At 37.7% G+C, this 25,171-nt stretch overlaps 1 protein-coding gene across 2 annotated transcripts; it reads left to right on the plus strand.

Moving 5' to 3' along the window:
* The first annotated feature begins 3,724 nt into the window (after positions 1–3,724).
* On the plus strand, positions 3,725–23,625 carry ddc (dopa decarboxylase). 2 transcript variants are annotated; one of them, XM_038711940.1, is made up of 14 exons: positions 3,725–3,860; positions 6,211–6,418; positions 7,808–7,921; positions 8,051–8,170; positions 10,479–10,613; positions 14,046–14,189; positions 14,709–14,775; positions 15,139–15,233; positions 16,775–16,842; positions 17,510–17,586; positions 18,870–18,889; positions 19,027–19,125; positions 21,472–21,573; positions 22,258–22,458. In XM_038711940.1, the coding sequence occupies exons 2-14, from the start codon at positions 6,218–6,220 to the stop codon at positions 22,456–22,458; spliced, it is 1,443 nt and encodes a 480-aa protein (XP_038567868.1). In that variant the 5' UTR covers positions 3,725–3,860; positions 6,211–6,217. The 2 variants fall into 2 exon arrangements, with proteins under 2 accessions (XP_038567868.1, XP_038567869.1); XM_038711941.1 differs by lacking the exon at positions 3,725–3,860 and having other exon boundaries at positions 6,218–6,418; positions 22,258–23,625.
* Positions 23,626–25,171: the final 1,546 nt, after the last annotated feature.

A 25,171-nucleotide genomic window follows, 5' to 3' on the forward strand; every position in this document is an offset into this window, starting at 1 on the left:
CCTGTGTTTGTCTTTATTGAGTGGAAATTTCCTTTGAAGCGTTTGCCAACTAAAGAATGTGACACTACTGTATTGGATGTATGCAACACATTTACACAGAGTGTAAACCATACTGTGTGTGCATTGGTTGTAATAACAATTGCATGAACAGTTTTGTGTTTTCAAGATTAATGTGTCCAGAATCTGAAAAACAAATGTTCAAAATTCCAGTTGCTATCCTTGGCAAAATTCACTTCTATTGAAAGAGTAACCCTTAGGTTTTCCAGTAGATGGTGCAATACAACAACAAGTTCAAGAGCTTACAAAATGATGTTAATCTAACGGTCACTTATTATGGGAAATGATTTAGCAACAATGGGGCCTACATGTATCCAATAAATCCCGTGAACAATTCAGTATGTGACATATAAATGCTAAAAACGTGGGCTCCCACAGTAAGAACACTGCATTGATCCTACTGAGAATTGACCCTTTTACACAAAGTGTGTCACACCCTTTGGATTATCAGTCATAAGATTAACATGCTTGAAGCTTTGCTGTCCGCTGCCAGAGTAACCTTCACATAATCTTTTCCAAAAACTCATGAAACAAAGTTAGTGTGCTATGTTTTCTGTATATCAGTATATGAGTTTTAAGATTGTTTCTATTGGTAGATGGATGGTCCCTGACACTTGACAGCCTGAACAGATCATGCCTGTACTGCCTGTATATCATTAGCAATACGGTTAGAGAATAAGAAATGCTAGGATTCATGCAGAACAAGTTCAAGTTTGCTGTTGTGCATCAGCCTTTTTTTAATGTCCTGCCCCATCCACCTGAGCTTCTCCCTGCTCTGTCTCCGCCGACAGAGATTAGCAGACTGGCGAGAATGGGAAAACATGAGTGTCACGTATGGTGCCCAGAGAACCTGATGTGAAGAGGGCAGAAAAGAGCTTGTGAGAAGTGCCTGTATGCAAAAAAACTCCAAGTATGCCAAAGAGTGAAATGTAGAAGTGCCGGTACTCGCCTACTACCGGCAAACTTCAAGCACTGAAATAAGTTGGCCAACTTATTTCACTCAGCGTGCAGAGACAAGGACACGGGAAGTAGCCTAATGATGCTGCAACCCCCACAGCACCCCAAAAACCTGGCAAGCTTGGAGTCCAATAACAGCTGGGACAGGAGGAGAGATGAGGCCAATGTGCTGCTGAGGAAATGGGGAAAAAGAAAGACAAGGTTCAATGACATCACAGAGAAAATCAACATCCTTCCCATAATCATGTAACAGAAACACACCAGTGACATCATGGTTTACTATCATTAGGAAAATTAGCATTTTGCATTGTCCAAGCCTGTTTCTGATTCCAACAATATGGAACCAGATTTTTTACTAATCACCTGGCAGTGGTAAATGTAGGCTATGGCATTGATTGGTAGGCAGATTCCAGTTGTAGTTTGAATGACCATTTATTGTGAAATACATAAATTCTTTCGACTTGAACTAAATGATTTTGCATGTGCTTGTAACGTAACGTTAGCTACACAACTAACTGGGTCACTCTTAGCATTCAGTGCCATTTGAGTCCCCATGATATAATATGGTGTATTTTGCATAAAATGAGCTAATACTTTTTAGTATTAGTACTACCATAGAAAAGAATGATATGTACCCAGGATTAATTCATTTAAAATAACTAGTTTGATTTTTGCGCAAGCAAACTAAACTGCGATGGGCCCCAATCATGTTTGCTCAACTTCAGTTACAAATATAAGTAATAAAAATCAAACTAATTCTACATTTTTCTTCATTGTTGTATAGCATTAGTTGTAATATTCCACATTTTTTGTCATTAATACATTTTTAAGGCTTGAAGTTTCAGTGTGTAAGTTTTAGTGGCATTTAGTGGTGACTGTTGCAAAGTGCAACCAATGGCTCATGTTGTTCCTCCAAGTGTGTTCATGTGCTCAAGTCAAAATGTGATATTAACATGTACACTACTGCAAAGATGTGCTGTATTAGCATTATCAGAGCATACATAAACAACACACAGACATCTAATTCACTCGACATGGACAGCAAGCTAATCGTTATAACCATATTACAAACTACATCAAAATATGTATATGCAATCTGTAATTTTGAAAGAATCAAAGTTCTGTGTTCTTTTTGTCCCATGTACACTTTATCTTTCTTATTGCAATAAAGATTTAAGAAGGAAAAGGAGATTCTGATTATTCAGACACCACATGAACACACCGCTCACGCCTCCCTTTCCAAGCGCGCAGGACAAGCTACAGTGTCCGACCCGCTCTGTTGGCTCTTATGCTAAATAATACGTGCTGGCCTCCTTTTGTCCAAATTTGTCTTCTTTTCTCACTTCTATTAAACCAGTTGACAACTACTACTACTAATGTTACTTGTTGATGTGGTTCTTCTTCGTACGTATTTAACACCCGTTTGTCCATTCGAGCTACTGTAGTAACCTGGCAGCGCAACATGGTGACGTCCGTATAAGAGCACGTGCGGTGTATGTAGATAGAAATGGCTCATTCTAAGGATGGATGCAGGAGCAGGAGGCTGGTGACGTGACTGAAGATCAGGACCAGAGTCTAAGGCCTGGTGTCCAGGACCAGAGACCGACGACAGGGAGTCTGACAGAAAAGCCAGTGAAGCCAGAGAATAAAGGGGCTGCTGTACTTCAGGGGAAACCAGAGTTTGCTGCAGTTCAGCAGAGTCAGGGATTTGCTGTAGCTCAGTTGCTGCAATTCTGTGACTGATGACTGGAGCAGTTCAGGTTCAGGGGATGGTTGCAGCTCAGGAACTAGTGACATTTTCAGCTTAGCAGGGACAGGAAGTAGCTGCAGCTCAGCAGGGACAGGAAGTTGCTGCAGCTCAGCAAGGACAGGAGTTGACTTAGACAAGACCAAAGGGAACACGCTGTTTTATATAGAGAAACAGAGAGGGCAGGATGATTTAACACATGAGGAACACATTAGGATAACGGGACTGACAGGAAACAATGCAAGACACAAATACCAGAGATAGACAACTTCAAAATAAAACAGGAAACGTGGAACAAAGGCTTCACTGACCAAACAAAACATAATCACGGACAAAGAAGGAGAGAGGGAGTAATAAATAACTACAACACATGAGGAACAATATTAACAGGAATAAAAAAGGAAAAACTAAAAAACAAAAACAAAAACAACAGACTTGCTTGCAAGAATTCCCATCACAAACTGAAGAGAGGTTACAAGAATGAAATGTTTCAAGTTTACTTCAAAGTTCATTTTAAAAGTAACACCACCTCATTAAATGATAAAAGTGTCTCAAATCAGATGGATGAAACTCTTCCGTGTCATGACATGAATTAAGAAGCATCTCCAAATCACTGGGGTCCAATAATAATTTTCATATTATTTATAGAACAATACAACAGGATTTACATAAAATCATGAGCAGCCCTCCAGTCATTTTTATTTTTATTTTTTTGGTATGACCTTTCTCACGCACTGAAATCCATAAAAATGTAATAATTTGGCCAATTTATCTGAAGCCAAAAAATCTATGTTAAAAGGCTGATAGGACACCCAAATTATATGTCTGTGCAGGTGTGTGGAGGCAAAGAAACCACAGCTTCTGAAACTCTTTGTGAATTTTTCTTACTGGGTTTCTTATATTGGCCCTGTTCCCATTGGCTGGCCTAGTAGGGGTTGGTGGGGTGGGGGTGGTTAGTGGCAAGATAAAAGGAGCAAATGTACTGCTTACAGACACAAACGCGTGCAACACGTGCCTGGCTGTCTGTCTGTCTGTTTGTGGACGCTAAAGGAGAGGATCCACCATCCAAACACCACGGCTGAAGCTCTCACGTTAAAATGTAAGTATGCACACACACATACACACATGCACATGCATACAAACATGTCTAATCCTATTTGAGATAAGGATAAGTGCTCTGCTTCTCAACAAGGGGAAAAGACATGCAGGGTGAAAAACACTTGTTGAATGATAAGGCACTAGTGTCGAGCAAAGGGCAATGTTCATATATTGTGCCAGTTGAATAGACAGGATGCCATTGATTTGTATGAGAATATAATATTTATATATATATATATATATAAATATATATATATATATCATGTTCCTACATTCTAACTAATTGATTGTTGTAAGACTGCAACAGGTTTATTAAGTTTAGCATGCTCCTGGTTTGCAGTTGACAAATAGGCTCATAAACGTTACTTTCCCTTAGTCATTAGGTTGTATGTCGATGTGATCAAGGAAATCTTGATGGGGCTCCGTCTTAAACTACCTTTTGACACTGTGTTATGAGAGAATGTATGTCTAACAGTAGTAAGTACAAACTGACCAAGATTTTCTACTCACCTTGTTAACGTGAAAGTAAACTAAGCTATGATCAGACTGGCTTAATGTGTTGGTAAGAGGGTCAAGGGTTCATTCATACATTTAAATTGTGCAAGCTCATACAAAAATGGGAAGCTCATACAATCTATGTCAATGAGCATGGCTTAGGCTCCATGGGTGTGTCTATACTGCTACTGCAGCTGTTATTGCACCCGCAGTAGTAAGTATGTTTTAACAATTCTGACGTTAGTATGTAATACAATGTAGTAAAAGTGTAATAGTTTTAAAAGAAACTGTTTCAATGTCTTTATACATTTTAAAATGTCCTGCAAACTAATTATTGAATGGCTGTTAGAATTCACATTTTCAGTGTAAGTAAGCGTCAAACTGAATCTATGTCCATAACATAAGTTCATGTTCATCCAGAGTGAAGTCATTTTGTTCGTTTGATAATACATTATCAACACTCAGGACCTCATTTGGCATCAATGATCTACAAAGATGAACTCAGTCATACCAAGTAGATCAAAGGTTAAACTTGAATTCTGGCTGTGAACAGGGGCGTTGTTAAGCTCGAAACATTGGGGGCTTAGCCCAGCCCCAAAATATTTGATGCTTTCACCTGATAATTGGTGAATTTTTCTGCATCAATTTCTGGTGGAAATGTTTTTATTTATGTAAAAGGAAACACAAAATTCAGGCGGCAGGTGATGACTGAAACTCTAAATCTCTACCAGAATCTAATGCAGTGCAGCTCTCAGGCATTCTGTGTTGCTTTCAGATATGTTTCTCCTGTAGATCAACTTTTCTCATGTAAAATCAGAAACTCCTGGACTTATATAGCTCATCTGTTTCAGCAGGTTTTCTGCTCATGTTCAAAATTTTCTACACATTCAGAATCTCTCCCACATATCTGCGTTCTCTGACATGTCCAGAAAAAAGTCAGAATATTATGAGAATAACATCATCATTTAATGAAAATTCTTCCTTCCCTATACTCTGCTGTGCATTAGGCTGCGTTATTGCACTGCTGACATGGTAGTATCCCCATCTGGGACTGTACTGGATGAGACAAGCACAGTGCTCTTCATCGGAGGGGAAAACTAGAACTGAAACACATGTGGTCAGGCAGAAATCTCACCACAAATCTGCACAAACGTTAACTTCATTCAGCACATCCAACAACATTTATATTTAAATGTTTGGAATTATTGCTAGGGACAATTTAGTAGTCCCTGACAAGCTCTGAAGCTGAAACCAATGCGCGGTCTCTCTTTCATTTCAATTAGCTTTATTGGCACAATGTTGCCAAAGCAAAAATTCACATTCACATATAAACAATAATACTAAAAGAAAGGGAGAGAAAAAATAAATAAAGCAAACTAAAACAAAATACACATATTTTTCCTCTTTTTCTCTCTCTCTGTCTCTCTCTGTCTCTCTCTCTCTCTTCTCTCTCTCTCTCTTCTCTCTCTCTCGCTGTCTTGCTCTAAATGCAGGCAGGCTGAGTAACAGCGGGGAGGTCGCGTTACTTGAACTTAAACTAAATGTAGCAATATTATTAGAAGTAGCCTCCATTCTTCGAGGCTGCGTCATGAAGATTATTGCATATTAATTCAGAAAATATTTTTGTTGTTGTTGTTGAGCTACATTCAGGGTCACAGTCTAAACATTTGGGGCTGAAGCCCCAGAAAAATGACCTGACGACGCCTATGGCTATGAATATGCTTATTCATTTGTTCACTGTTTTACTCTGTAGTGGCAGTCTATTTTAATCTGAAAGGAATCCTCAAGAATCCAACTAATTAAAGTATCAACAGCATACTGTTTAAGAAATGAAATGTTCCTGTGCTAAATTCCAGTGGTACCATGGATGCAGCAGAGTTTCGGCGCAGAGGGAGGGAGATGGTGGACTACGTGGCTGACTACCTGGAGAACATAGAACAGCGACCAGTGTATCCAGATGTGGAACCGGGTTATCTTCGTTCCTTGATTCCCACTGAGGCACCACTGGAGCCTGAGAGTTATGAGGATATTATGAAAGATGTGGAGAGGGTGATATTGCCAGGGGTGAGCTTGATTTGCTGATGCACACAATGGTGTTTTTTGCTTGTGCTATCCTGACAGTATAGTTCAATTAAATAATATAAGTATAATATAATATAATAATTTAAAAGCCTTTTGGACATTTTGGAAAGTAATACTGGTGTTGAGGCAACGGCTTTTCTTTTGTGGAATCATGTCTATACATTTTGACAATATATTAAGTAATATGATTACAACAAGCTGATTCAGTATCTTCCCTGACCAATCACAAATTATTGACATCAGTATTAGGAGGTTTAGTCCATATATTCACATTAGCAATTTTGCTATACCACTAATTAAACAAAACCTTTCTCACGTCCCACGATGTAAGTAGCTTTTTAACAAGGATGCTCAGCAACAGTTGATTTGAATAAATTAAGGCCTCTACAAAGCCTGTTTTGACATTCATACTGCAAACCAGTGCTGCTTAATATATGTTTAATGTACCTCCTTTATGTACATTATAACTTTTTGAGACACTATTAGAAATGAGGGCAAGTGTTGGCAATATGTTGGTTCATTGGAATGCACTGTTACCATGTAGCAAAAAAATATACATTCAGATTCCTTCCTTTCCTTTGATTTATTTGTCAGTTTTATGAAGGTACATAAAACAAAATGTTTTGCGTTCAAAACCACCTGGCCAGTTATAAGACTTTCAGTGCAATCGATATATTAATAAATATCTTTTGCACGGTAAAAACTTATAAAATCAGTGCAGACAAAGTGCAGGTAAAGTGTGGTAACGATAACACTTATCATTGAACGTGCAGGTACTGATTCATCAGTCTGATCACCAAAGTTCTTGAACAGATGCTCCTGTACCTTCCCCATATAGCAGGAGGCGGATGTCCTTGGTTTAAGTCTCATTCCTTTTATAGAGTTGGCATGTACTACCCATCTTTGCATTGTTTACCTCCCACAGTCCAAAAATATAACAGTTGGAAACATGTAAGTGCTACTCAGTGCTGCGTGAGCTGTAATTTCTGCTGAACCTACAGTCTAGCATTGGGTTTCTCAATGAACAGAGGTCCTTTTAAAATCAAGTGTCGCTCTCTTCTGTCCTGCAACAGTGTCTCTCCAACACCTTCATTCTATTCCTTCCAAAAATTGGAAAATACAGTTTATTTCACATATTAATTTCTTTGTGGCTTAAAAAGTGGCAGTCAGAAAAAACGCCTTCTGTGGTCTTTGGCAGTAAGTCACCTCTGCTGAAAGTGAGGAGTATTCCTGGTTACTTCATGCAACTTGTTGCCATGATGACTAGCCAGTAGTTTTCCCTAGCTAATTTGACTAATTATAGTAATTCTAGCAAAATGGCAAATTTGATCTTGCTTTCATATTAATGAGGCATGTTTTATCTGTATGCAGATCACCCACTGGCACAGCCCACACTTTTTTGCCTACTTTCCAGCTGCTTCCTCTTACCCCGCCATGCTGGCCGACATGCTGTGTGGAGCCATTGGCTGTATTGGATTCTCCTGGGTAACAAACATTTTGACTTTGTCCCTGCATATGACTCTGTATTTCAAGACTGTCTGTTTCTTTAATTCATATTTACATGCAAACAGAACATTTGAGATTGTTGTTTGTATTTTTGGGTGTGTGTTTCAGGCTGCCAGCCCAGCCTGTACAGAGTTGGAGACGGTGATGTTAGATTGGCTGGCGAAAATGCTGCAACTGCCTGAGCATTTTATAGCTGGGACGCATGGCCACGGAGGAGGTGTCATCCAGGTAAGTGTACTTATGCTTTTGTGTGTACTGCACAAATGTTCTCAAGCAGTCCAAGGAGTCAAACCAACGTCTGCTCACATTTTGAAACATTTGTAAAGGCTCAAATACAGCCTTTAATTGGCTTCCAGGAACCATGACTTTGTTGTAAATGCATTTCCATGATTTATCCATTTTGAATGTCAGTTTTTCTTTCAGGAAAAACAAACGTGTCTAAATACACTGAGTGCCCCATAACCCATATTCATCAGCAATTTGTCTACTATTGATTTGTCGTTTCTTTCTCTCCCTGGTTCACACCAGCTGAAAATTGGCAGGAAATTGCCTTTTAATACGTCATCCGCAGGCAGACAGAGATGACTCTGATGGTGCTGGGATTGTTTCATGTGGCAAAAGGCTAAGCATTAGTTTAGTGCAGAGGATGCTATCTATCTATATATATATATATATATGTGTGTGTGTGTGTGTGTGTGTGTGTGTGTGTCGGGGGATAGTGAGTATTGAAGCATGAGAGTGCCCTCTGATGACAGATCATTTCATGCCTCTTCTATTGTTACCACCTGAGTGTGTGTGTGCTCATCTGGTTCATCGTGTTTTTGTTTCTATCTGCCACTCTCCTTTTTAAGTGCAGCTTACCAGCTCACTATGGCAACGAATAAGGCTCTTCTCACTGCAGCAAGGCTAATGAGTGTTGTGACAGCACATTGCCAGCCTATTATTATAAACCTTATACCAACACAAAGAAATGAGATGGTTTTGAAAAAGACCCTCTGGTGACCTTGAATTTTCCTTTTTACCCCTTTGTCAATAATCAGACTTTTAGGTATCACAAAAGATTACATAGTCTAATTGACTTAAGCATTAGAGAAAAAATAATAGCATGTGTTTTTCATTCTACAGTACTTTCTATGTAAAGTTGTTTTTGACAAAAACTGCATCATCTTTAGCAGTGAAACATCACTTCTTATCCTTAAGAGTAGGTTTGCCGTTTAAATTTTCAGCTGTTAAAGGAAAAGGGGTTTATGGTAAAATTCCCACTCAGTTACATTTGTAAAAGATCAGGTTATACTTCACCATTACTAGTGGATAGGAGGATGGATGAAAGTTGGTGGACCTTTATAAAGGCTGCCAGGCTAGTGCTTAGTGCTTTGTAAGCACAGAAATGACAGGAAGTACACTTGGGTCATTTGGAAGCTTGAGGTTTGCTTTTTTAGACAGTTTCAAATTGTTTGATGGATATGTTGATTTACTGATTTGTTCTGTGGGTCCCTAACATCTTTAAGGTCTGTCTTAATTTAGCACTTGTTCCGACACAACTGACATGGCCTTTATCAGCGTGCTGGTCTGGCGAGAGATTTGTGCTTATTGATTGAATGATTTGAACACTTCATTGACTTTCTTGTGTTAATGCCCCCAGATGCCTCAGAAGCCACGCTTCACTTCATTATGTAGCCTCAAGCAATTCTCGGTATCAGGCTGGCTGCATGTTGACTCACCACACACTTTCTAAATACAGTTATTTTCTCCTCTCATGAGGATGTTGAAGTGTCACAATGTTCAATCAAAGGTTCATTACATTGACTAAATGTTCAGCTCTGTGTGTGTCTGTGTTTTTAAAGGGTCTGGGTATAGTTGTATAGAGCATCAATAGGACACACACATTACAGGCCAGCACCAAAAAGTTAATAGATTATTGTCCTATCAGGTTTACAGTATATTTATCAATTACGAACATACAGTAGGAATGCTCACATAATCAGTTAACACTGGGTATGTATACATGCATATTTACATGCCAATTATATTCACCATTGTTTTAAAAATGTGTGAGCAGGTGCATGTTATCACCATATTGTATTTATAGTACCAAAGTATTCCACCAAAAGCATGTAGTACCACCACTGACTGGTGGTACTACATGCTGTCCTTTGCTAAAAACCAACATAAACCCTTGCTACTGTGACTGATTGGATTAATCCACCACTCAGTGGACTTTGTGATTCAGGTCCTAAAGCTGGAAAACCACACAGCTTTTCAGTAAACACAAGAAGTGTTTAATTTTTAGTTCAGATTTTTAAAAGATAATGATGAACTGCAGCAGCCCCAGCTTTTAGTTTGTAGCTGAAACAGCACTGATGTAAGCCCATCGTACAAAACTTCTTGAAAAACAAGGTACAAGCTACAAGATAGATTTAAAACACTGGGTTATTTGATTTTTGCCTTTTTAAATATAGGTAATATTCAAGTTTGGTTTAAAATCCACAACAGTGGAGCAGCATTGCTTGACAAGTTCCCTCTAATTCTCCAACAGGGCACAGCCAGTGAGGCAACCCTGGTGTCTTTGCTCGCTGCCCGCTGTAAAGTAATCCGATGGGTCCAGGCCTCAAACCCTGAAAAATCAGAAAGTGAAATCCTTTCCAAAGTGGTGGCGTACACCTCTGAGCAAGTAAGCACAAACATATGTTACCAATATTACGTATGTACTTTTTAATGCAGAGACTAAGCTAGCTTCCTTTAATTTTACCCACATTTCTGACTTTACACATACATTTTTATTGCCTACCATTTTCAAGTATTAACAAATAATTATGTTTTAAAAATGCATTTACCAATGTTTGTCTTTTTTTATTTTAATCTGACTGTTTGTCAATATACTTAGGCAACCTTTCAGCTATACTAAACAACACCTTCAAATTCACTGCAGCTGTATGATCTTATTGAATAGCCAATGTGTTGTATAATAAAATACAATGCCACAGTGCATTTGCAAAGTTTCTGCAAATATGTTGATTTCTGTAAATCCTATCAGTTCTTTCAAAGATTCTGGAAAAAATTGTTGCAGAACAACTGGTTGACCACCTTGAAAATAATTTACTTATTTATCCTAAACAATTTGGATTTAGACCGGGGTATTCAACTGAAATGGCCAACTGCTACCTCACTGAAAACATCAAATCCTCATTAGATAAGGGTAATGTAGTTGGAGCAGTGTTTATAGATCTTAAACAGGCCTTTGATACTGTGAACCATGAAGTGCTTTTGAACAAACTAAGTACTTTTAACTTTTCTGATCAAGCAACTGGCTGGTTTCCATCTCGAATCAAGAGAGCAGCATGTAAAAATCAATGCAGAATATTCAACCCCCTGACAATCTACAATGGGAATTCCACAAGGCTCGATTTTGGGGCCTCTGCTCTTCAGCCTATACATAAACGACTTACCATCATGTTGCAAAAAAGCTGGATGTTAGATGTATGCTGATAACACAATTATCAATGTAGCAGCCAAAACCCCTTGTGTAGCAGCAGAGATATTAACAACGCGAAATGGAGGGAGTATCTCTATGGCTTAAAAACAATCACTTAACTCTGAAGACTGTGTCAATGTGTTTTTCCATGAGAAGGAAAGCAACAGAAAAGTTTATAATTAGAATAAATCAAGAGGAAATTGAGGAAGTCAATGATTTTAAATTCCTAGGTGTCATTTTGGACCCCAAACTTAAATTTGCTAAACATGTTAAACAATGCAAAACTGTAAAGACTAATTTGAATTGTTTTAGAATGATTAGACAATATATACCCCTCAAGGCAGCTCAACTTTATGCATGCCATGATATTCTCCCATCTTCCTTATTGTGTTACTGTATGGAGCCAGGCTTCACAGTCAACTTTTAAACCCATTATATCACTATAAAAACAAGCACTGAAAATAATGGATCAAAAACAAATGAAATGGCATCATTGTATAATACTGAAAATATATATATATAATTTGCTTGGTTATTAAGTTTTCTTTTATGAAATTGATTTTTAAATGAATAATGAATGTGTGAATAATCTTGCTCCAGCTGTACTTTGTCCATATGTGACAAAAACAAATACTAATAGAATCACCACTAGGGGAAAAGCTAATGGCAACTGCAAGGTGGCACAGCGCAAAACCACTTTTGGTCAGTCATCCTTCTCTGTAAAAGGGATAAATTTTTGGAATGCCCTACCAACAGAAATAAAAACACACACCAATCGGAAAGCATTTAATGAAAAGGTGAAGCACTGGCTGAAACAAAACCAGATCTGATCACTTATCATGCCTTGTGCAGACGCACTTATAAATGGACGTGTCCATACGGATATAGAGATACAGACACACACGCACACGCACACACACTCACACACACACAAACACAGATATATGTATATAATGTGACTATTTATTTTGTTTTTTGTTTTTTCCTGACTGGTGTGTTTATGTTCTTTGTTTGTTTGTTTGTTGTTGTTTGTTTCTGTTTTCTTGGTAATAGTGATGTATGTAGCCTAACCAGGGACAGGGGTTGCAAATTAGCTTCAGCTAGAAACCCTATATGCAACACATATTTTCATGTTGTTGTAACCTGTTACAATGTGTCTCTTTTGCATTGTCCCTGACAAATTTAAAATAAAAAAAAAGGTCTTGCTCAACAGCAGTTCAAGTGAACTCCCAGTAATAGTAAAAGAGTTTTTCAGTGATTGAGGGAGACAGAGGGTCAGTCAGGCAGTAGCTAGCTCTGATCAGGTTTAATACCAGGCTGACTTTGTGATTAGGTTAAGGACTTGCTTGAGGGCCACACAGACCTTTACAGGGAGAGCAGTTTGGTGTTTTTCTACTGAAGAAAACCATTTGATTGCAAGTTTTGAGGATGAGTATGGTACAGGCTTATCTAAAATTCAACAACCTCAGGAATCTGTAATTATAAAGGTATAATCTGAATCAGAATCAGCTTTATTGGCCAACTATGTCTACACATGCAAGGAATTTCATCGTTGCTCCCAATATTTGACAGTGGATTTTTCAGGACGATAGATAGAAATAGACATACAGATAAAAAGGACAACAAAGCTGAATAAGGTAGGTAAAAATAAACACAGGACCATGATGTACATACAAGTAGATGAATTTATCTATATATAAATAATCTGTACATAAAAGCAACAATGAACAACAACATACTTAATATCTATATACATACAAGTCAGTCTAATCTGTAAATTGTGAACAAGAATAAGATTGTTCGGGAATAAATGTGGCGGTTATAAATACTAAATGATTTATGTACTTCATATACGTGAAGTAGGTGGATATGTACAGTATGCATACATGTATATATACAGTATTTAAAGTATGCTTAAATTTATATTTGACAATTATGATTATATGGTAAGTACAGTGTGTATTTACACTATAATATATAATTTATCAATTGTAGGTTATGGTGTTTTAAAACAAGTTTAAAATTTTATTAAAGAATATTATAAACTCAAAAATAATATAGATTTCTCTTGACCCTCCTCTTATCTTCACACCTCTTTTCACGCTTCCCTTCATGTGAGCGAGATACACGCTCATGTGTATTCAAGGAGGCCTTTTTTATCTAAAAAGTCGAGTTGCAGCAAGAGCGGACTTTCGTTTCCTCTTTACTGGAAATCAACGTCTAATCTGAAATCTGATTATGAACAACCATAGGTCTCTGGAGGCCGAGCAAAAGTCAGGGCTCAGACTGCAGAGACGCACAAAAATATAAAACAGTATATCAAACAAAACATCTTGCTTACTTTAACTTTGTAGTTTGTACTGTGCAATCTGAGCTAAGCAATCAACAATGATCAGTCTTAAAACACAGGCCATCAGAATTAAAGCACAAGCAAATCATGTTACTATATGGCTTGTAAGTATATGTGTCAGGCAGTCAAACGTCTCATGTCCTTTTCCTCACATTTATCTCATTCTCACAACAATATATATATATGTACATTTTTCAATCAAACTTATTAGCATGCATAGTCCAAGAGTCCATAGTCCAAAAATATGAATGTGATTTCATCTTTCATCTCTTCCTCCTAAGGCTCATTCCTCAGTTGAACGTGCTGCTCTGATTGGAGGAGTACTGATGAGACAGGTTCCTACAGACAACAGCTATGCTGTCAGAGGAGACATGCTTAAGAAGATGGTGGAGGAGGACAAAGCTGCTGGACTCATCCCTTTCTATGTAAGAAGTTACAAAAATCAACATCCAGCCAGCAAACTACCTCAGAACTAACACACAGACAGACCCACAGCAACATCTCCATCTTTAGATAATTTTTACATTAAGTTTCACACATCTGTTATTGGATTGTTTTTGCTTCTACCACCTACACAACTGCTCACTGGGTTAACAGCCACAATGTGATTCTGCTGTGTGTACCCTGAGGCTTCTGTTTAAGGACAATGTTTTTGTTGAGCCTAATGTATTTCTATCTAGTTAAGGACAATAATCCCTGTCTCATGTGGGCCTACAGATCACCATCAGTGAGCAATAATCAGGAGGCTGCAGCTCTGAATCATCTGTGTATATCAAAACTGATATCCAGATCTATGTTTGAATAAAACATTTATATCTGTGCTTGTTTAAAAGCAATATGTTACAGCAGCTGCAAGGACCGTGAATTTGTATTTTATTTTCCTGTACAAAATGTGTAACAAAGCACTTTGAGGTGTAAAGGATTTATATGCTTGTGTTTTTCAGTTCTGTGCAACTCTCGGCACCACTTCATCATGTGCTTTTGATCACATCAACGAGCTGGGTCCCTTATGTGAGTCAACTGTTGCAGCAACACACACACTTGATTTTTTTGAAAAGGAAGGGAAGAGAAATACTCAAGAGGGAGTCAGGGTGAATGTAAGAAACCTCTATTCCCTGCAACTAAGCATACTGTATTCAGTGAGTTTTCCCAATGCTCAGTCTACATTTTTATGATCCTCAATTATACCCAGCTAAAAGATAAACCACTTCAATTAATTGATCCGTGTATTTCTTTTTTGAGAAACAACTTACGAATGTGACTGTTTGTAATAATTCATTCATCATAGTTTTATACCCCAGTTATTAAATCTGGGTTGACGAAAGTAATTGTTTTACAGAAGTTAATAACCTCTCTGTTTCTTGACTGTTCCAGGTAATGAGGAAAACATGTGGATGCACATTGATGCAGCGTATGCTGGGAGCGCATTTATTTGTCCCGAATTTAGGCATTTGTTAAACGGCATTGAGGTGTGTAAAGATATGCAAGCACTTAAGTTCATATACTATAACGCAATTAATAACAGTGTTTTGGTGAGAATGTTTTAGCTTCTTGGTAAAATTTCTTTGACTAGGTCGCTCCAACAATGCTCATGAGAAAAATGATGTGATAGGATTTTAACCTTGATCAAACCATGTGTAGGACGGATTTAATATGGCTTAAGAGTGGTCAAAAACTTGAAGTGTGCATCCAAGTGGACAGATACATGTTGCTGCTGAACGACAAGACAACCTATTTCTGTTCAATTGGTTGTGAAATATCTCTAATAACATCTATGAAAGGACACACAACTGCATACTTATTATATCTAGCTGCTTTATTTCTGTTTGAAAATAGTATAACGTTAATGTCAAGGAGGAAGCATGCAAGAGTGAGTAATAGGGCCAAACAATTTGCATTAGCGCAGGAGCATCAATCTGCCTTTTGAGGCTGCCGAGGCAGCTGTTGCTCCCCAAGCTGTGCAGAGATGCAGAGATAAGGACAGAGTAATTTCCTGAGGCAGCGTTAGACCTTTATATATCACTGTTTATTAGACACAGAAGTTCAAACAATGTTGGTGGGGAGACAGAGAAAGTGACTTGACTGTAAAAGGACCAAATGTTGTTTCACATTTTTTCCTACTGACAATTAGTGGTAAAATTTGCAATTGATTAAGTACAGTAACACATTTTTATTTCCACAATCTTGCATTTTAGTATTTTTTAGGGTCCTACTTTAAGGAGGTGGAGAGAAATTCACAAATTGATTTAAAACACATGCAATAATATTTAGTAGAATTCATGTACTGTAGTTATAGTATATAACTTTGCAACATTATGAGGTCAATGGAAATTATTGGACGAGGACCAGAAGAAGGAACAAAGCCTTTTAGGATGAGAGTGCAGCCCTGCTCGAGGGTTGGTTGCTAGGATATGAGTGACGGGCGGGCAGGCAACCTTTGAATCAGTCAGCATGGCAACTGTCAGCCAGGATTGTCTCTCACATTGTCTCTCTACACTGTATTATTGCATTTATGGAGGTAGAGAAAAGGATATTACAAAAGATAGTCAACAAAAAGATGAGAACAGATTAGGAAAGGTTTCTCTCTCGTTGAATAAACCCTACCAGGAAAGGATTATTTTCCTTGTGCCCTGTGAGCTGTAGGCTGGATGTTCCTCTTTTGCATTTCAAATAAATTGTGCCTGCTTTAGTCTAGATAATGCTGTGGGTGAAAAGGTTGTCTTTGCATCAGTAATGGGAAATACATATATATTATGGTGTGTTTTGCAAAAGCAAATTATTCAAATTGTGCTAATGTTACATTAAACATATTAAAACCAATTATAGCATTTAATTTTCCTCTGGGCAACTTAGTAAATCCCAGCCAAACTACAGACCTCACTGAAAACCACTGACATTAAATTAAATCCTGAATGTTTTGTGTTATTTTTTGTTACTTCCCACCTGTCATTCCAGCAAGACATCAAACAATGTGGCTTCATTAGTTATTTATTCTGGTTTCTTTTTTAAGTTTGCAGACTCTTTCAACTTCAACCCACACAAATGGCTTTTAATCAATTTTGACTGCTCTACAATGTGGTAAGTTGCCGTACTGTTCTGCTATATCTGTGTACACAATCCAGCAACCACTAATATTGGGTACATTATTGGTATGTGGATACATGTAGTATGTCATTGAGCTGACAAAATGACCTGTTAAATAAAAGAACAATTGTCAATTGCTTTTTTTTAAGAATCTAGCACGTTCTGTATTTTGTAATTTGTCAGAGCACTTTACCTGAGTGACTCATGGTCCAAAGTAACAATGAGTTGTGTCATCACAAACAGATATCCATCTACAATTCAGTTATTTGCACAGCAAAAATAGAACTACGCCTTCCATCTGCCCATTCTGTCAGCAGCAAACAAAACGAGACAGGCTCTGCACAAGATGGAAACAGAGGTGTTTCAAAACCTCAACATGTGGTATAGGGAAGAGAACCCTTTTTCATCACCTCTGGCTCAGAATGAATTTTGTTTCACATACTGATTTATTAGATTTAATGCAATATTGAGACTTACTACATAATAGTCTTTACTGTCTACTGTAGTACAACATACTAACAATATGGTGTAGTACAGTATATTATAACTTATTTACAAATATAAAACAGAATTTGTACATTTTACAATGTGTGATTCTAAAAGATTTCTAAGATTAAATGATCCAGTAATATTATTTCTGCTTGTCAACACTTATCAACAGGGTGAAGAAGAGAGCGGACATTATTGGTGCCTTCAAGGTGGAACCACTTTATCTGAAACACGAAAACCAGGAGTCAGGTAGAGTCATTTCGCTAAAATTAAATAAACATTCATTAAGACTTTTTCGTGTTCATGACAGGTGTCATGTCATGGTTTTGTCATGTCAAAGTCATGTCAGTCTTATGCATAGCACCCTCCTTCAAATAAAGTCTTACCAATTATTTGAATTAATGACCACAGATCAGGTTGGTGGAACATGGGGTCTATGGCATAACATAAAGACAACAAAGAACAGCTGTGACCTTGTTTACTGCTCACAATGTGAGGAAGGTGGTTAGTGTACTCATTCATTTGAGCCAAAATGCACACATTCCCAATTCAACAATAACTGCTGAAGCATTGCATCAACATCTAAAAATGCAGTGCAGTATAGCCTAAACCAGATAAACACAGGCATGAAGATGAATGTGTAACAACCAGGGAATGCAATCTGTCCATCAAGGGTTAGTGTTAGTTAAAAATATATTTGTGTGTGTGTGTAAGCGCTGGCTTCTGTGAGCCAGCTTAATAATTTCATAATTCCATCCTACCAAAATTTAAGCTGATTTACTGTATTTGTGACCTAATGAAATGAATACACGCGATTAGCATCTTGCAAGACAGGACTTCTTGGAAATGTGAGAGAGACTTGGTAAGACTATAAACTTTGCCTGGGATCAAAATCAAAACAAAAACAAACCAGACTTCACTTCACTTCACTCTGTGTATATGATTGTGCTACTATGGCGCATGCTGATGTACTTGCTCCTAGCCTGCAGATGGGCTCAGATCTGCTCTATAATTTGTCTGACACAGAAGCAGGCATATAGAAAGACTAACAGCTACCTCCCACCACACTGAGGCACCTTACAAAAGCCTTCGCTCACAATCTGGACTCTTCAATCTAATTAGTGGTTATTAGCACCCACTAACATGAGCCTCCATTCTTTAGAGATGAGATATCTGTAGCCAATGGTCTGTGTGGACTGAAAGTGATCAGTGACATATATTGTCGGGGGTGGACACGATGACAGCAACACCTGGATAATAGAAAGCAAGCCAAAATACAAGCTTTACAACATAAGCTAATGTCAGAGCTTTATTGACTTTATTGCTGCAAACTGAAATCTCTGTTAGGAGAAATTATTCTTATTTTTGCATATCTTAATAGGATCTACTGGCAAGGCACACTGTCATTGGTTATAGAGGCATTTGCGCACAATGTGCACATGGACCCTTAAATAAATTGAACAGCTGAATTAACAATTATTTGTATATGATGTGACATTACTAACTGATTTCAGCATTTGTTTTTTCAACAGGGCTGATCACAGACTATAGGGTAAGAGCAATTATTATTAGTTTTGTTTCCACAATTTACAAGAAAGTGGAAAGCCTTGGTTAATAATACACTTGCAATATACAACAGAAGTTAAAGCTATAATCACTCCCCTACTCTCTTCCTCCTCTGTCTTGCAGCATTGGCAGATTCCACTGGGAAGAAGATTTCGATCACTAAAGATGTGGTTTGTCTTCCGTATGTATGGGCTCAATGGCCTGCAGGCTCACATACGCAAGGTAGTCCACGTGCATTTTTGCCCTTATATTTGCCCTTAAACATCTCTGCTTTTTTGAATCCTTACACACATAATCCAACATTTCCATGTAGAAATTGCCTCTGAAAACATACAAATCTCTGGTTATATTATCTGAACTCATTTAACACAATTAACATGGAGACCTCCAGATCAGACTAACAACTAACAAAGTTAACACAGATAGAGTACAGTATATTCAATTTATGGGTGTATTATTGTGTCCTAACCAGTGCTATGGTTTTAATGAAGCATTACAAGAAAAGTTTAAATATTTATGGCAATATAGTGTTTAATTTTGTGATAAAAGGCTGATTTTTTTCCAGAGTAGAGTGAGATGTTGGTTTTATGCTTATAGTTTGGGGAAAATTGAGAATTATTCCACAAAACGTTGTCTCAGCAGCTGAAAAACCAACCATTTGTTATTAGCATATCAATGTGGTGATCCTGTAGTGTTATTAACTTAATCCAAAACCCGACTCCCTTGTTGCTTCATTAATAAATTAATTAATAAATAAAAGAGGAAGCAACATGCTAGCAGTGGTGAGAGGTCTGGCTTCCCTCTTTTACCTCTCTGTGTCTCATGCCGACTGCTCACTCCTGGAAAAAAAAAATACTTCTGACAATCACATTTGCCTGGTCTTCGTGGTAAATGCCATCCCTTTCCTCCCTCCCACGCCTCACCCCACCTAATCCTCCTTACCACTAAAGTCCCTTCAGTCTCTTCATCTCTGCCTCCATCAGCATATCCTGTCACTCATATATGTGTGCTCTGTATCTTCTTTATATAGCAACATTTGCCTACATTTCCCCTCCTTTCCCTCCCCCTTACCCACCCAGTCCCATCCTTTTCACTTTGCAGTTTCTTCTCGATGCTTCATCCCCTGCTTGTCTCTCTTCCTCATATTCCTCTTCCTCCCTCCAGTCTGCTCAATCTGCTTGTCAATCAAATTAGCCTGTTTTGTGTTTACTCTCCATTTTAAATGAAGCGGCAGAAGAAGCATTAATCTCCACAGCCATAACCTATGAGACAATACTGTACTGTACATCCGTCCTCTAGATCAGATGGAACAGTTTGAGACATTGTTTTGGTCCTGTATTGTTAAATCTTTTAGACAAGATGGAAAAAATGTTCAAATGGAGATACAACATGTGATGTACTGATTATGAGTTTCCTCTATCCTGGTGGAGGAAAAATAATTTAAATTCTAATTTGTACTTTTATCTTTATTAACACTAACAAATGATCCTCCCATTAAGTGGAAAGTTGTAAAATTATGCATTTTAATGACAAAGGTATGATAAAATGAGTCCTACATGCATACAATATTAAGCAAAACAGACACAACAGACAGAGGTCATAAGAGTAGGGTTAGGCTATATTAGCTTGTAAACACCTCTGAGTGATGCTGAATTACCGGCTGGTAATGAGGAAACAATGAGATGGACAACCAGTTGGTCATGTAGATCACAGTTTGGCTTCATTAGAGAGGCAGGAAAAGTGGAGGTCCGCGTTATTGTGATTAGATGCAGTAATGCACATTCAGAGTTTGGGCATGCATTCAATGTCTAAGTGGTCTCTTTGATCATAAGTGGATGAATCACGTTGTAGGAACATGTTTGATCATACAGTCCCCCTTTGCAAATTATTTAAAGGGAGCACAATGACATTTCCTGAGAGCAGATTTGGATACGGGCCATTTTATGGTTACAGAGCCCAGTTTTGAACTTGTATGAACTAAGCCTCCCAGGCAGTGCTTCCTACCAAGATGTGTTCTATTCCTCAACACGCCTCTTTAATCAAATGCATTTGGTTATCGATAGTTACAGACGGTTACATTTAGTCCATAGTGAAGGGTAACACTCTTTAAGTTTTGGTAGAGAGGTACAGAATGGATGTTGGTAGAAAAGTCCTCTGATCTGTATGTCTGAAAGCACAGTACCATGTAATGATACAGCACTGCCATCTAGGGAAAACTGTAGAAATTACAGACTTTTCTGTAGTTGAGTTTTCTTCCAGAGGTCATATGAAAAAGCAAGGCAACTGTTTGACCTTTTTTCCCCAGAAAATGCTCTGTTCAGTGTTTAAAACTTACTATACTTATTAATCGTGCCATTTGCCCTTCAACTATTTTGTTAAATTTACTATGCCATTCTTTTAACATTAGAGTGAACACCAGACAGCACTGACTATCTCCGCAGACTAATTAAAACAAGTGGACATAATGAGCCGTTCAAGTGTACTTTCATTGAAATGCAAAGGGTATCACGGGGACATTTTACAGTGCATGAGTCACAGCACATTATAATCTATGTCTGTTCTTTACAGCATGTGGCCCTTGCCAAAGAATTTGAGAGTCTTGTGCGAGCAGACAAGAGGTTTGAGATCTGTGCAGAGGTTATCCTGGGACTGGTCTGCTTCAGGCTCAAGGTAACGACATCCAACATTATAGAACTACTATAAGTGGATAAATCTAGTGTGGTCCTTTACGAAATTTCTTTACCCTGTGAAACCCATTTCATACCCGCTACAGATAGATAACAATATAGATGTACACACCTATCTGAGAAAGGAGGTTCAGTTAACACAGCAGAAGTAAACTTGGAATATATGGAGTATGGAGTATATATTTTAGATAAATTATTTCCTGCTCTGCGTGTTAAATTGTTCTTTTCATTGGCAGAGGAAAGCTGAGGTATCTTAAGTAATAGTCATAATGTTGAATGTGGTGTATCAGAAGGTGACATACACAGAATTTCTACATTTTACTAGTCCAGTCTTTCTCACACACATTACCTACCTTTCAAATGGCTAAATGGTTATAAAGCTTAGCTACAGGTGAGTTATGAAGTGACGGGTGAGGTTTACATATATGTGCTTGTTTCTGCATGTGATGTGATGAATGGGAAAAATGTCATGTCAAAAGTTGTTAACAATATAACAATCTGCTTATTGCGGAACACAGGTAACAATGCACTTCTATGTGAATACAGAGCTCCTAAAACAGTTAGCAAACATTTTAAAATGCAACATCACCAACAGTTTAACCCAGTAGTGTCTAGAAGGCAAGACAAAAAGCCTGTTCATCATTTCCTCCTTGCCTCTTCCTCTCAGGGCTCCAATGAGTTGAACCAGAACTTGCTGGAAAGGATCACCAAGAGCAAAAAGATCCACATGGTGCCTTGTCAGCTTGCCGGCCGCTTTGTCCTGCGCTTCGCCATCTGCGCACGCAGTACAGAGTCGCGTCACATCCAACGAGCATGGCAGCACATCACACAGCTGACCTTTGAGCTTTTGCAGGAGCCCAGTCATTGACCAATATGCTTGAAAAGGGGCTGTCCACTCTGGTGCTCAAGTGAGGACCCAAGTTAGGACAAAAGGTTTAATGTTGCAGGTGTAAAATGTCATAAAGGGAATGAACAATGATTTCACTGCTCACTTAGCACTTAGTGTGTTTTCGGTTGGCCAAGTTATCCAGTCTAGTAAGGCTAGTAAGCAGTGGTCTTATTTTGAGGATTTTTTTTATTTTCCAAATGAATGTATGTGAAAATAACTTATTACACATCTAGAAACACCAAAATGTGCATCAAAGGAAAGGATGCTGATTCCAAATATTGCATTTTCTCCATTAACTCCACTGGCTTTGCTATTATCTCTCACTGTACGGATTGTGTTATTGTCCTCATCATAATGCCCCCGCAGACTTGTCTTTACTGTCTATGCTGCTTCTGTGTCTTCTGTGTAAACTTTAGTGTGGGGTGTATTCAAGTTTTGGTTGGTTGGTTTAGGGTGTTTTTTCTGCACTGAATGTACTACACATTGTGTGTGTGTGTGAATGATTTTTTGAGTCCATATGTGTCTGCAATTTTCTGTGGGTGCTCATATGGAAATAGCTTTTTTATGTGAATGAAATTATGCTACTATTGGGGCACACAGGACCACTATTTATTCTTTACTTAGCTTATTCCAAATAATTTGAACTGTACAGGGATACACAGATTTAACATAATCACCCTATACGTACAGTATATGATTATGTTTCTGTGTTCAGACAGATATGATCAAATGAGTAGAGTTAAAAGAAGAGGTTTAAAATCTAAAATGTATACATGGCGTAAAAATATTCTCTGTCTAACACTGATTTGGTGCCAATTAGGTAATTCCAGTTTAGCATTGGGTGTACCAGAAATTCAAGATCTTTCACACCCACCCACATTAGTCTCTGATCATATATGTTTAGCTGTGAGATTTAAGATTTATTTTTAAAACATCTTCTCTGATGTCTTTAGTGTAATTAAGACAAGACTGGCCCATTTGTCTGCCAAGAGGTATTTAAATCTGTGGTGTGACAAACCTTGTTGTTAATTGATGTGACTGTGTCAAAGTCAGCTGCTGTTACTAATCAAGGTGTTTTGTCTTTGGCTTGGCCTTGTGCTGCATGTAAAGGTATGGGTTTATTTTAATAAAGTCTACAGTAGTCTGCGTGGTGTTTGGATCTGTTTTTTAATCCTCATCAAAGGTTTACAATATCTCAAGCTCACAAGGAAAATATTTGTCTTTTATTAGGGTAGTGCACAAATTAAATAGTTCAAGAGAAGAAGGGTGAAGCTGAGGAACTGTAGGCTGTGTAGAAGTGGTTTCCAAGTATGCTGCAAGACCTTTTGTACATTATTATATTTTATAACACATAAAAAAATGGATCACGTTTTAAAATGGATAATGTTTTAAAACCACAATTTAAAAGCTTAGAAGTTATGCTGCAGCCAATCGCAAGACGAATCACAGTTAATACAAACAAATTTTAATTTTGAAGACAATGAAAGATATAACATATTAGTGTATTTAATTGTATTCATTGCTTAATTCATTGTTCAATAGGTCTGCCTGAACACAACTATGGCAACCTCTCAACACTAAAATGGCTCAAACCGAGACCATAACATACACCACCCCCAATCAGCTTTGTCAAATTGTTGGATGCAAGTTCCCAGTATATTACTTATATAGTACAAAATTCAGCCTGATATAGTCCTGCAGTTCATCTACTGCGGTGTGCTTAATTAAACATAACAGTCGTAGTACACACACACATACACGCACGCATGCACACACACACACACACACACACACACACACACACACACTAACACAAACAACATGTTGTGCCACTCATCCGCCTCTGAGCATCCTAATCCCTGAGGACAAAGGCTAGTGTTCTATAAATACAGATGAGGATTCAGCATTAGCCCCTGATTACTGTTCAACATTATTGGCCTGCTCATTCACTTGCTTTTATATACTAAGTTAAGATCATTCTTCAGGTTGTAGACAAGCAGAACTTCTCTATAGTAATTTGTGTGTTTTGTGAAAAATCTACAATCATACAGCTGGTTGAGAAAATGTCATTTGTTCAGACTAAATTGTAAACTAGGATGATGGGACATAATAATGCTATACAGAGGTCCTAAGTCAAGTACTTACTCATAATGTACTTGACCAATGTAGCCTATATGAATAAAATATGTGCTTGTACTTCAGTTGGGTTATTGAGTGAAATGTCAGTACTTAAATGCACACAGAGGGATAGATGCACTGAGGGACTTATTGTTGGCAGATTTGCAAATGTAAAAAAGAAAATCTTTCACAAACAAAGACATAGTTCATATCTTGTCAGTTTATGCATATTTATTATTCATTAATTGAACCGATTATCAGGATTATCATTATCCTTATTCATTTGTTGTATTAAACCAAATATATTCAAGCTTTGTAAACTTTTAGCTATGAGAAAAAGCTGTCCTTCCAAGTAAAACATGGGGTATTGCAGTTTTCAACACTAGAAGCACAGCAGTGAAAAAACATGTCATCTTACTGCCAAAGACCAAAAATGTAGAAGCACATAAACAAAAGGCAATAATAGTCTATGTCATTTATTTTGAAATATTATTTCCACTTCAGTCCAACTACATAATTTTTTAAAAACTAGATTCCTGAAATGTCACGGCAAAGGTAAAATAATATTCCAAGT

This window comes from Micropterus salmoides, unplaced genomic scaffold (assembly GCF_014851395.1).
Source record: "Micropterus salmoides isolate LMB-PRFRI ecotype aquatic unplaced genomic scaffold, ASM1485139v1 Ms_hic_scaffold_11, whole genome shotgun sequence".
Taxonomy (NCBI): Eukaryota; Metazoa; Chordata; class Actinopteri; order Centrarchiformes; family Centrarchidae; genus Micropterus; species Micropterus salmoides.